At 42.1% G+C, this 13,562-nt stretch overlaps 1 protein-coding gene and 1 non-coding gene across 3 annotated transcripts in view; both read left to right on the top strand.

Annotated features, from left to right (window-relative positions):
- Nucleotides 1–13,562, top strand: part of CFDP1 (craniofacial development protein 1) — a 155,235-nt gene that overhangs the window by 14,261 nt on the left and 127,412 nt on the right. For both annotated transcript variants that reach the window (XM_026456466.1, XM_026456465.1), the window contains exons 2-4: nucleotides 6,110–6,227; nucleotides 8,440–8,659; nucleotides 9,247–9,374. In XM_026456466.1, coding sequence (XP_026312251.1) covers nucleotides 6,110–6,227; nucleotides 8,440–8,659; nucleotides 9,247–9,374 — 466 coding nt within the window. The remainder of the gene's footprint in view (nucleotides 1–6,109; nucleotides 6,228–8,439; nucleotides 8,660–9,246; nucleotides 9,375–13,562) is intronic.
- On the top strand, nucleotides 11,812–11,914 carry LOC111552586. The gene has a single exon (XR_002734675.1). It is a non-coding gene; the product is annotated as a small nucleolar RNA SNORA76 (small nucleolar RNA).

The raw sequence follows: 13,562 nt of genomic DNA, 5'->3' as shown, positions 1-13,562 counted from the left end.
ATTTGTAGTAGAGATGGGGTTTCACCATGTTGGCCAGGCTGGTGTTGAATTCCTGACCTCAGGCGATCTGCCAGCCTTGGCCTCCCAAAGTGCTGGGATTACAGGCGTGAACCACCATGCCCAGCCTTTAATTTAACATCTGCGTTTTCACTTATTTAATTTTATTTATTTTTGAGATGGAGTCTTGCTCTGTTGCCCAGGTTGGAGTGCAGTGGTGTGATCTAGACCCACTGCAACCTCCGTCTCATGGGTTCAAGCAGTTCTCTTGCCTCAGCCTCCTGAGTAGCTGGGATTACAGGTGTGTACCACCATGCCTGGTAATTTTTTTTTTTTTTTTTTGAGATGGAGTTTCGCTCTTGTTGCCCAGGCTAGAGTGCAATGGCGCAATCTCAGCTTGCCGCCACCTCCATCTCCTAGGTTCAAGCGATTCTCCTACCTCAGCCGTCCAAGTAGCTGGGATTACAGACATGCCACCATGTCCAGCTAATTTTTTTTTTTTTTTGTATTTTTAGTAGAGATGGGGTTTCACCATGCTGACCAGGCTGGTCTCGAACTCCTGACCTTGTGATCTGCCCTCCTAGGCCTCCCAAAGTACTGGGATTACAGGCGTGAGCCACTGTAATTTTTGTATTTTTAGTAGAGATGGGGTTTTGCCATGTTGGCCAGGCTGGTCTAGAACTCCTGACCTCAAGTGATCCACCCACCTCAGCCTCCCAAAGTGCTGGGATTACAGGTGTGAGCCACCGCTCCTGGCCAATTTCTTTGATCTTATAATTGTGTCATTTCTCTTATTCTGAAGATCTAGATTCTTAACATGATTGATTACTTGCTTTAAGCTATGATATAAAGGAAATAGTTTCAAAATACCAACATTGATGTTACTACACAGAGTAGAACTTTTTTTGTCTTTGGAATGCATGTTGATGAAGATGTATAGTCAGAATACTGTTTTTAAAGTCCTGGGAATCTTTTGTTTATGTGGTTATTTTATCATTTTGGTGTACAGTTATGTTTATTTATTCAAACTTTTGAATTTAAGGGATTTTCAAAGTTCTGTAGAGAGATAAACATAGTGAACTCTTGCTTCTACTCTGTTTTATCTTGACCCTTATAAGGAGCTGTTTTCATTAGTTTCTTGTTTATCCTTCTAGTGTCGCTTTTTCTGTATACAAACAAATATAAGCATATTCTTAATTCTTCCTTTTTTCCTCATCCACAGCTGGCATATTTCATACACTGTTCTTTTGCTTTTCCTCTCCTTTTTTATCTGTTTAACTTAAGAGTATATCTTGGAGGTAAATACATAGACATTCTACACATTACATTGTAATGACTATGTGGTATTCCATTCTTTAGATGGACCATAGTCTTTTCAGCCAGTCACTTACTGTGAGACAACTTGAGCTGTTTCTAATTTTTTGCTATTACAAACAGTGCTGAGTGAATAACCTATTATATATTCTGGGATAAAAGTGGGACTGCTGGATAAAAAGGTAAATACATTTGTGTTTCTTTGTATTTTGGGGTGGTTTTTGTTTTTGTTTTTGTTTTTCAGACAGGGTCTCATTCTGTCACCCAGGCTGAAATGCAGTAGCATGTTCATGGCTCACTTCAGCCTTGACCTCCTGGGTTCAAGTGATCCTCCCTTCAGCCTCCCAAGTAGTGGGAACCAGAGGCGTGCCCACTGTGCCTGGCTAATGTTTAAAAATTTTTTGTAGTTACAGGGTCTCACTGTGTTGCCCAGCCTGGTCTCAAACTGCTGGGCTCAAGCAGTCGTTCCACCTCAGCCTCCCAGAGTGTTGGAATTACAGGCATGAGCCACTGTGCCTGGCCCTGAGTTATTTCTTTATTTTTATGTATGTATGTATGTATTTATTTATATTTTGAGACAGGGTTTCATTTTGTCACCCAGGTTGGAGTACAGTGATGAAAACATGGCTCGCTGCTACCTCAGCCTCCCGGGCTTAATCAGTCCTTCCACTTCAGCCTTCCAGGTAGCTGGAACTACAGGCACAGTTCAGCAGGCCTGGCTAATTTTTGTATTTTTTGTGGAGACAGGGTTTCACCATGTTGCCCTGGCTGGTCTCCAACTCCGGAGCTCAAGAAATCCTCCTATCTTGGCCCCACAGAGTGCTGGGATTATAGGCATAAGCCACTTTGCCCAGCTCTGAGCTTTCCTTATATTTACAAAAATGTGAAATACATATATATATATATATATATGGCAGAGTATCACATGTACAGTTTAAAGAATACTAATCAAATGATACTTAACGTACCCACCACCCAGTTTAATAACTAGAATATTTGTACCGTTGACATTGACATGTGCCTTGTTTTTCCTTTTTTTTTTTTTTTTTTTGAGACGGGGTCTTACTCTGTCGCCTGGGCTGGAGTGCAGTGGTGCGATCTCGGCTCACTGCAAGCTCCGCCTCCCAGGTTCATGCCATTCTCCTGCCTCAGCCACCTGAGTAGCTGGGACTACAGGTGTCCACCACCATGCCCAGCTAAGTTTTTGTATTTTTTAGTAGAGACAGGGTTTCATCATGTTAGCCAGGATGGTCTCGATCTCCTGACCTCGTGATCCGCCTGCCTCGGCCTCCCAAAGTGCTGGGATTACAGGCATGAGCCTCCCTGCCCGGCTGCCTTGCTTTTCTTTATAGATTTACGACTTACCTAAATACAGTTTCAAAATATGAGTGGCAAGCAAAACTAGCTATGTAAGGAAAGGGTAGTAGTGCTGGGTATCTTAGTATTTAGCCTTAGTATTTATGTTGGTCGCTTAATATTCCTGATTTCCTTAAAGTACCTATATGTCCTCCAGCTACGCTTGGCATTCTGTAATCCACACTCCTCCAGGATACAACCTTCAGATTTTGCTTGGGGATTGGGTGCTAGGGGTGGGTGCTGTGGTAGAACTAGTTGCCCATGGCTTAGACCTGTGGAGAGCCAACTGCCTCTCTTACAGCTTTCCCCTGGTTTGGGGGAACTTACCTTTACCTCTGGTCCCAGTGCCTTTTGAGGATTTTGCGTTGCATATCAACTTAGGCTTTTTCTTTCCCTAAGTCTGCAAGCAATTGCTGCTTACTCTCCAGGTTCCGGAAATGTGTTGCTGTTGTCTCCTTACCATTTCTTTCCAGTATTGTAGGTTTACATGTTTCAAAAGTCCTTTTGTGCTGCTGATTTTTTTTTTTTTTTAAGACAGAATCTCACTCTGTTGCCCAGGCTGGAGTGCAGTGGTGCCATGTTGGCTTACTGCACACTCTGCTTCCTGGGTTCAAGCAATTCTTCTGCCTCAGCCTCCTGAGTTGCTGGGATTACAGGAACACGCCACCATGCCTGGCCAATTTTTTGTATTTTTGGTAGAGATGGAATTTCAGCATGTTGCCCAGGCTGGTGTTGAACTCCTGACCTCAAGTGATCCGCTCTCTTTGGATTCCCAAAGTGCTGGGATTACAGGTATGAGCCACTGTGCCCGGCCTTGTGCTGATGATTTTACTTGAGGTTCAGGAGGAAGTAAAATTAACATTTGTGTGTTCAGACTGCTGTCTTAACCAGGAACTCACTGCTCTCTTCATGAAACACTGTCACTTAGTCCTTGGTGTTTGGGATACCGAACAGAATTCCATTTTGGATATTGATTGTTTCCACCTCAGCCTCAAATGCTTATTCTCCAGATTTTCACACAGCTGGCTCCTTCTGATCGCCTTTAAAAAAATTTTAATTTATGGCCGGGCGCGGTGGCTCAAGCCTGTAATCCCAGCACTTTGGGAGGCCGAGATGGGTGGATCACGAGGTCAGGAGATCAAGACCATCCTGGATAACACGGTGAAGCCCCGTCTCTACTAAAAAAAAAAATACAGAAAACTAGCCGGGCGAGGTGGAGGGCGCCTGTAGTCCCAGCTACTCGGGAGGCTGAGGCAGGAGAATGGCGTGAACCCGGGAGGCGGAGCTTGCAGTGAGCTGAGATCCGCCCACTGCACTCCAGCCTGGGCGACAGAGCGAGACTCCTTCTCAAAAAAAAAAAATTATGTATTTATATTTTTGAGACAGGATCTTGCTTTATTACCCAGACTAGAGTTCAGTGGTGTGATCTTGACTCACTCCAGCCTTGACCTCCCAGGCTCAAGTGATCTTTCTACCTCAGCCTCCTGAGTGGCTTAGGCTAGAGGTGTGTACCACCAAGCACAGGTAATTTTTGTAGTTTTTGTAGAGAGAGGGTTTCATAGTTGGCCAGGCTGGTCTTGAACTCCTGGGCTCAGGTGAACCACCTGCCTCGGCCTACCAAAAGGCTGAGATTATAGGCGTGAGCCACTGGTCTATCTTTTTTTTTTTTTAATCTCTTTTATCATTGCTTTAGTTTTCACGAGTTTTTTTGTTTGTTTTGTTGTTTTTCTGAATTATTTTAAAAGTCTTATTTTTATTCCATGGATACCACAGTTTCTCTTATCTCTTTGCAGATAGTAATTACAAAGCCTTTTTCCTTAAGTTTTTAGTCTGTCCTCCTCCCCACCCCCTCTTTCTGCACTAATTTTGTTTCCTCTGAATTCCTTTCTGTTTATCTTGAATCTTGCCTTTCATGTTGGAGGCTTTTCTCAAGTGTTTGGTGGTCCTTGGTACATTATGAGTGAAGTATGTAAAAGTTGATTGTAGGACATGCGTGGTGGCTTATGTCTGTAATCCCAGCACTTTGGGAGGCCAAGGCAGGTGGATCACCTGAGGTCAGGAGTTCCAGACCAGCCTGGCCAACATGGTAAAACCCCATCTCTACTAAAAATATAAAAATCAGCTGGATGTGGTGGTGCACTCCTGTTATGTCAGCTGCTCAGGAGGCCAAGACAGGAGAATCACTTGAATCTGGGAGACAGAGGTTGCGGTGAGCTGAGATCTCGCCACTGCACTCCAGCCTGGGTGACAGAGCGTCTCAATAAATAAATAAATAAAGCTGATTGGATGTACAGGAGTATCAAAACAGTACTGTTTGTAATGACTCCAAACTGGAAACAACCTAGTTGTGCATCAACAGGAGAATGAATAAACAGATGGTGCTATAGTCATACAATGAAATACTATTTACTATTTAGGAGTGAGAATGAATAAACTACAGCTACATTGCAACAATGTGGATGACTTTCACTAACAAAATGTTGAATAAAAGAAGCCAGACACAGAAGAGTACACACTGCAGGCTCCTGTTGAAAGTTCAAAAGCAGGCAAAACTAACCCGTGACGTTAGAAGTCAGGATATTGATTCCCTTTAAGGGTAGATTAGTGATTAGTGACTGGAAGGGAGCACAAGGGGCCTTCTGGGATGCTGGTAATGTTCAGTTCCTCAAGCTGGGGCCCTGGTTATGCAAGCGTGTTCACTGTGTGTTATTCCATTGAACTGCATATTAGATTTGTGTGCTTTTTGGTGTGTACACTTCAAATGAAAGCTTATATGAAGTAAAAGAGGAAAAAGGTAGTGGAATCTCTGTGTGGGCAGGGCTGGTTTATTGACTGGTACCACAGCATGTGGTCAGACATCCAAGCAACACTCTTTTGTTGGGGACCCTTGAATGTCAGTGTCTGAAGATGGGACATGGGTGTTTTTGTTCTTTCTGCTATGTTTCACTGGAAGTCTTTAGGTTTCCTTTTAAACCTCTTTTATTGAGAAGACAAAGTGTTTTTTAAATTAGATTTGAAAGATACCCAAGATGAGGTAGTACATCTTGTTTGAGAAACACATTAGTAGAATTGGAATTTCTGTTCATTCACTCATTCATTCAGCGAATAGTTAAAAGTCACGTTGAACAGGGTTTATGTCCTCTTGGAGTATATAGAGCACAGCAGAAATTACCAACATTAAATATAAGTGGGATGAGTTATGGAGCGGAAATAGAGACTGCCATGCAAGCCTAGGATAGAAGAACATAGGGTAGTCTTCAGGGGCAGAGAAGACTTCCCCAAGGAAATGATGTTTTCGTTAGGTGAAGAATGGAAGAATAGGGGAAAATTCACTTTTTCTTAATGAAAATGTCTTGGTGTGAAAGCTTGTATTAATGGAAGTGTCTCATCTTGATGTGAAAACCTTTATTCCTGTCTGATCACCCTGTTAATGTGATTTCAGGTGGAGAGTATAGTGAAGATGATGTAAATGAATTAGTGAAGGAAGATGAAGTGGATGGTGAAGAGCAGACACAGAAAACCCAAGGGAAAAAAAGAAAGGCCCAGAGCATTCCAGCCAGGTGATGCTGCCCTCAAGGCCCTTAGAAGTTAGGGGCTATTGTCACAACCATCCTGATTGCTAAGATTTATCTGATGATAGATTTAATGAAGCCAGAGTTTCTAATCTTTTTCTCTTTGAGAGAAACATTTGCTGTTATTTTAGGATTAACTTCTTGGTCTCTGGAAAGCTTTAAAAATTTTGAGCTTTAATGTAAACAAAAATGTTTATAGGTAATATGTATATATGGTTAAAACAGAAAATTCAGTCCCTAAAAAGATGTGTACCCTGTTCCTAGCCCTTGTTGCTTTGCCTCTGAAGAACTATGCTACCAGAGATAGTCTGTGCATGTAAAAGCATATATGTCTATATTTTCTTTCTTCCTTTTTTTTTTTTTTTTTTTTGAGGCGGAGTCTTGCTCTGTCGCCGGAACTGGAGTGCTGTGGCCGGATCTCAGCTCACTGCAAGCTCCGCCTCCCGGGTTTACACCATTCTCCTGCCTCAGCCTCCCGAGTAGCTGAGACTACAGGCGCCCGCCACCTCGCCCAGCTAGTTTTTGTATTTTTAGTAGAGACGGGGTTTCACCATGTTAGCCAGGATGGTCTCGATCTCCTGACCTCGTGATCCGCCCGTCTCGGCCTCCCAAAGTGCTGGGATTACAGGCTTGAGCCACCGCGCCCGGCCCTCTTTCTTCCTTTTTTTTAAGAAAAAAATATAAATAGTAGCATACTCATTTTCTCATTTTCATTTCTCTTTATTTCACATCTTGGAGATGGTACCATGGCAGTATCTCCTCTTTTTCATAGTATGACAGTATATGAATAGGCCTTACTTTATTTAGGCTTTCCTATATTGAGGTATGTTTAGATTGTATCTAGTCTTTACTACAACAAACAAGACTGCAGTGAATATTCTTTTTATACATCTATACAAAGTATACATAAATACATAAATGTATATAATGTGTACATGTGTAAATATATCTGTAAATGAAACATTTAGAAGTAGAATTGTTTGATCTAAGGTTATATATGCAATTAAATGTAAAAAATACAGATATTAGCAAAGTGCCTCACATAGGCCTGGTATGGGCTTATGTTCCCATGAAAATTATGAAAATTCTGACAGGCTATTTAACTTAGATAAGGGCATCTTCCATAGAAGTCTTTTACCTCACTTGGGTGTTTCTGTCTTCCTGGGCATTGAAGCAAAAAGCAGATTGTCATTTATGAAAAGGCAAAAAGAATTGTAGATATTAGATGGATTCGCGTAAAGTCAAAATAGTCTAAGAAGCAATGTACTCTTACAAGTCTTGGGCCCAGTTTTTTTGTTCTTGAATTTTTTTTTTTTTTTTTTTTTTGAGACAGAGCCTCATTCTGTTGCCCAGGCTGGAGTGCAGTGGCGTGATCTCTGTTCACTGCGACCTCCGTCTCCTGGGTTCAATTCCCTGCCTCAGCTGCTGAGTAGCTGGGATTATAGGCACCTGCCAACACGTCTGGCTAATTTTTGTATTTTTAGTAGAGACGGAGTTTCACCATGTTGGCCAGGCTGGTCTTGAAGTGCTGACCTTGTCTCATCTTGATGTGATGAAAGTTTATATGAAGAAAAAGAGAAAAAAAGTAGTGGAATATCTGTGTGGGCCTTGGCCTCCCAGAGTGCTGGGATTACAGGCGTGAGCCACCTCGCCTGGCCTGTCCTTGAATTTTTCTGTATTCCAGCTCTCATGTGTTCCGAAAGTGGGAAGAAACATGGATTTCTTTCTTTTTCCTTGAGAACTCTTGGAAGAAATAGTGCAAATAAAGTTGAGGCTCTTCTCAATAGAACTTGTTCTACAAATGGAGTAGCTTTAAAAAGTCACCAATATCTGGCACATAAAGTATGTTCTTAGAATATTCCTCCCGGGCAGATTAATTCTGTGATTAGGTGATTTGGGTGGTTTCTTTGTGAAAACAGCTGGTCCTGATTTAGAAGGAGAACGCCATGCTTTGATTTTAAGTGATTGGAGAAAAGTTAGCAGTAAGAGCTCAGTTCTTTTTTTTTTTTTTCTCAATTCTTTTTTTTTTCTTCTTCAAAATTTCAGCTTACCTCTTCTATTCACCTCTTCTACTCATTAATCAGTAGTCCCAGAATTTAAAATGTTCTCGGGTTTACAAGATTGTGTTTGGGATTGGGAGAGGGATAACTGAAATCATTTTGCACTGTCTTTCCTTTTCCCTGTGACTGCTGGTGATTAGGAAGAGAAAACAAGGTGGCCTCTCATTAGAAGAAGAGGAAGAGGAGGATGCCAATTCAGAATCTGAGGGAAGCAGTAGTGAGGAGGAAGATGAAGCTGCAGAGCAGGAAAAAGGCATTGGATCAGAGGATGCAAGGAAAAAGAAGGAGGACGAACTTTGGGCCAGCTTCCTCAATGATGTGGGACCAAAATCAAAAGTGCCCCCAACTACACAAGTTAAGGTAAGTTGAGAGATTAATAAGGTGAATGCCTCTCCAGCAACACCCTACATTACTGACATTTGAAGCCTACGGAAATCGACCAGATGCCTTTTGTTAACAGTTGTACTAAGTGAAAAGCAAAGCATTTCCTATGGTAGGAGAATAAGCTTCTCTAATCATATAAATTTCCAATAGGCCTTTAACTAATTAGAGATGAGACATTTAAGAGTAGCTATAGGCTGAGTGCAGTGGCACACGCCAACAATCCCAGCACTCTGGGAGGCTGAGGCAGGCGGATCATTTGAGGTCAGGAGTTTGAGACCAGCCTGGTCAACATGGCAAAACCCTATCTCTACTAAAAATACAAAAATTAGTTGGATGTGGTGGCGGTTGCCTGTAATCCCAGCTACTTTGGACACTGAGGCAAGGAGAATCACTTTAACCTGGGAGGTGGGAAGCTTGCAGCGAGCCAAGATTGTGTTACTGCAGTCCAGCTTGGGCAACAGAGTGAGACGCTGTCTCAAAGAAAAAAAATAATAAAAAGTAGCTATAAACAATATGGTTCATCTTTTGGTGAAACTGATTACATTTCTTGTTTTTTTTTGTAGAAAGGAGAGGAGACTGAAGAGACAAGTTCAAGTAAATTGTTGGTAAAAGCAGAAGAGCTAGAGAAACCTAAAGAAACAGAAAAAGTTAAAATCACCAAGGTGTTTGATTTTGCTGGTGAAGAAGTACGGTAAGTTTCACAAACTTTGAAAGTTTTAACAAACTTTTCCAAGTTTCACAAACTTTGAAACTAGTGTTTTTAAAAATGAGCATCTCTCTCTAACTGGTGTTAGCCATCTATCCTCATTTCAATCCATCATAATATTTTGGGAGAGTTATATTTGAACTCAAGGAAAACTGATTTTATAAATTATCAGGGAGCATGAGAAAGGTCCTTTCACATTTAGCAGTGTAGTTTTTGAGCTTTACGAAGTGGTCAGCTGAACAGAAGCAAGGGAATATAAGAGTTAAGTATTTTGTTCCACTTGATCATTGCCATGTTTTGTGACTTTTGGTAAATCATGTTCCCTTTATTACTTTCCTTGACTGCAATCTGAGCCCCATTGAAGTCTCTGAAATCAGATAAGAAAATACAAGGAGACAAATTTGGTTTCAGTATTATTTTCTTTTTCTGAGACGGAGTCTTGCTCTGTAGCCCAGGCTAGAATGCAGTGGCATGATCTCGGCTCACTGCAATCTCCACCTACTATATCCCATTTCAAACAATTCTTCTGCCTCAGCCTCCTGAGTAGCTGGGATTACAGGCACAGGCCACCATACCCAGCTAATGTTTTTGTAGTTTTTTTGTTTTGTTTTGTTTTTGTTTTTGTGTTTTTTTAGATGGAGTTTCACTTCGTTGCCCAGGCTGGAGTGCAGGGTGCAATCTCGGCTCATTGCAACCTCCACCTCCCAGATTCAAGCAGTTCTCCTTCCTCAGCCTCTCGAGTAGCTGGGATTGCAGGCGTGTGCCACCACACCCAGCTAATTTTTGTGTTTTTAGTAGAGATGGGGTTTCGCCATGTTGGGCAGGCTGATCTTGAACCCCTGACCTCAGGTGATCCACCTGCCTCGGCCTCCTGAAGTGCTAGGATTACAGGCATGAGCTGCCACGCCTGGCCTTTTTTTTTTTTTCCTTGAGACAGAGTTTTGCTCCGTCGCCCAAGCTGGAGGTCGCCCAAGCTGGAGTGCAGTGGTGCGATCTTGGCTCTTGGTACGATCTTGGCTCACTGCAAGCTTCACCTCCTGGGTTCACACCATTCTCCTGCCTCAGCCTCCCGAGTAGCTGGAACTACAGGTGCTTGCCACCACGCCCGGCTAATTTTTTTATGTTTTTGGTAGAGACGGGGTTTTACTGTGTTAGCCAGGATGATCTCGGATCTCCTGACCTCAAGTGATCCACCCGCCTTGGCCTCCCAAAGTGCTGGGATTACAGGCGTGAGCCACAGTGCCTGGCCATGTTTTTGTAGTTTTAGTAGAGACAGGGTTTCATCATGTTGGCCAGGCTGGTCTTGAACTCCTGACCTCGTGATCCACCTGCCTCGGCCTCACAAAGTGCTTAGATTATAGGCGTGAACCACTGTGCCCTGCCTCAATATTATTTTCTTACCTTAATAATATTTTTCCGATTGATTAATAAGATTTATTTACCATAGGTTTAGTAGGGGCTTAATGCCTTGACCAGGTTAGTCTCCTGGTTGTTAGGTAAGAGCCACATACCTGTAATTTCCCCTCCCCCATTTATTTAAATTTTATTATGTGAAAATAGCAGATTTGTAATTTAGAACTAAATGAGAACAGAGAAAGTACCAATCAGTACATTTATAGGCGGTCACATTGATTTTCATTGGCAGTAATTAATTAGACCTGTAGGCTCTCTGAAAATACAATTTTCCCTAAAATTGTTATTCTTAAAAATAATGTTTTCAATATTATTTATCTAGTGAAGGTATATTTATGAAAAAATTGACATTATCAGTGTTTTTGTTTTCTTTTTTTTTTTTTTTTTGAGAAAGGGTTGTTTTTGGGAAAGGCTGTGTTGCCTAGGTTGGTCTTGAACACCTGGGCTCAAGCAATCCTCCAGCCTCGGCCTCCTAAGTAGCTGGGACTTCAGGGTTTTACTACTCTCCCTGGCCATTATCACTTTTATAAATGGTATGGAACAAAACTTTTTATTATTAAAAATTTCTCTCTAACTTCTTCTTCTGAAAAAATGTCACACTTACAGAAGTGTTGCAAGAATAGTGTTAAAACAAACACCTACATACCTATCATCCAGATTCACACTGGTTAATGTATTGCCTCTCTCTCACCATTTGTATCTGGGTTTTTCTTTTGTTTTGGCTGAACCATTTGAAATTTACTTGTAGACACTGTGACACATTAGCCTTTAATACTTTAGCACGTGTCTCCTACAACCAAGGGCATTCTCCATTGTAACACAATATAGCTCTCTAAAGTTAACATTAGAGCATATTGCTATCTATAGTGAAGGACCCCAACTTAAAATTTTTGATCTATTGCAGATCAGTACTTTTCTAAAAACACAATACAAAGGAATTACTAGAAAAACAAATATAAAAGATAACTAACGTTTTACTAAGATTCAGCAGATATCCTGCTACCTCTCTTTGTGGCCGTGGGGCTCCGGCTGCAGCACCACAGCACTGTGTGCGTATAACTGGGGCCACCTGCCCCCTCCAAGTGTGGGCCTTTTAACCTCTATCGACAGGTGTGGGGGGAGAAAAAGGATTTAATAGATATAACATTACGTTTCAATGCGTGTGGTCAAAACGAACTGCAGACAGGAAAAAGGAAAGAATTACATAACTATACAGGCTGTTCATTGAACGTGTTAATATACGGGGAATGACTGTTACCTTTCATTCTGTTATTAAGACAAAAAGCTGGCCTGGCATGGTGGCTCATGCTTATAATCCCAGCACTTTGGGAGGCCAAGGTGGGTGGATCGCTTGAGGTCAGGAGTTTGAGACCAGCCTGAGCAACATGGTGAAACCCCATCTCTACTAAAAATACAAAAATTAGCCAGGTGTGGTGGTGCACATCTGTAATCCCAGCTACTTGGGAGGCTGAGACATGAGAATCGCTTGAATCCGGTAGGCAGAGGTTGCAGTAAGCCGAGATCGCACCACTGCACCCCAGCCTGGGCAACAGAGCAAGACTTTGTCTCAAAACAAAAAAACAAAAAGCTGAGTAAAATACCAATTCTCAGTATTAAATGTGAGACGCGCACTTTGAACATGCACTATTTTGTTTTTATTACTGTTATTTTTTTGAGATAGAGTCTTGATCTGTCACCCAGACTAGAGTACAGTGGCATGATCTCGGCTATCTGCAACCTCCGCCTCCCCAGTTCAAGTGATTCTCTTGCCTCAGCCTCCAGAGTGGCTGGGTTTACAGGTGCCTGCCACCGTGCCTGGCTAATTTTTGTGTTTTTAGTAGAGATGGGGTTTCACCGAGTTGACCAGGCTGATCTTGAAATCTTGACCTTATGATCCACCCTCCTCGGCCTCCCAAAGTGTTGGAATTACAGGCGTTAGCCACTGCACCCGGCCCGCTGTTTATATTAATATTTAAAGTTTTAATTGTGATGAAAGACCTTATTTCTTTATTGTTAATCTAAATTGTATTTATGACTCTGCTCCTCCCGGTGGATAATTTATGTGTAAATTATTTATTTGTTGGTTTTCTCCTTCCTGCCTTCCATCCACCATTCCATCTTTCACACAAAATTTTTTTTTTTTTTAACATGGAATCTGCCAGGGTGTAACACAGAGATATTTTCATGGCATCAGAAGTATACATTTTAAAGCAGTTTCATTTAGTTCAGAGTTTTCGTTTTTTTGCCTTTATCCAGAATGAATCCGGATAAAAGTAAAAAATGTACTGTGTTTCATTTTCTTTCCTTCCCTTCCTTCCCTTCCTTCCCTTCCTTCCCTTCCTTCCCTTCCTTCCCTCCTTCCCTCCTTCCCTCCTTCCTTCCTTCCCTCCTTCCTTCCCTCCCTCCCTCCCTCCCTCTCTCCCTCTCTTTCTTTCTTTCTTTCTTTCTTTCTTTTCTTTTCTTTTTGTTTGAGACAGAGTCTCTGTTTGTCACCCAGGCTGGAGTGCAGTGACACAGTCTCAGCTCACTACAGCCTCAACCTTCAGGACTCAAGTCATTCTCCCACCTCAGCCTCCCGAGTGGGTAAGACTACGGGCATATATCACCACGCTTGGCTAATTTTTGTATTTTTTGTAGAGATGGGTTTCACCATTTTGCCTAGGCTGGTCTCGAACTTCTGGGCTAAAGTGATCCTTCTGCCTTCGCCTCCCAAAGTGCTAGGATTGCAGGTGTGAGCCACCAGCACCCTGCCTGTGATAC

Source organism: Piliocolobus tephrosceles, chromosome 17, assembly GCF_002776525.5.
Source record: "Piliocolobus tephrosceles isolate RC106 chromosome 17, ASM277652v3, whole genome shotgun sequence".
Classification (NCBI taxonomy): domain Eukaryota; kingdom Metazoa; phylum Chordata; class Mammalia; order Primates; family Cercopithecidae; genus Piliocolobus; species Piliocolobus tephrosceles.
The sequence above is the reverse complement of the archived record's forward strand: the minus strand, read 5'-3'. Positions and strand labels throughout refer to the sequence as shown.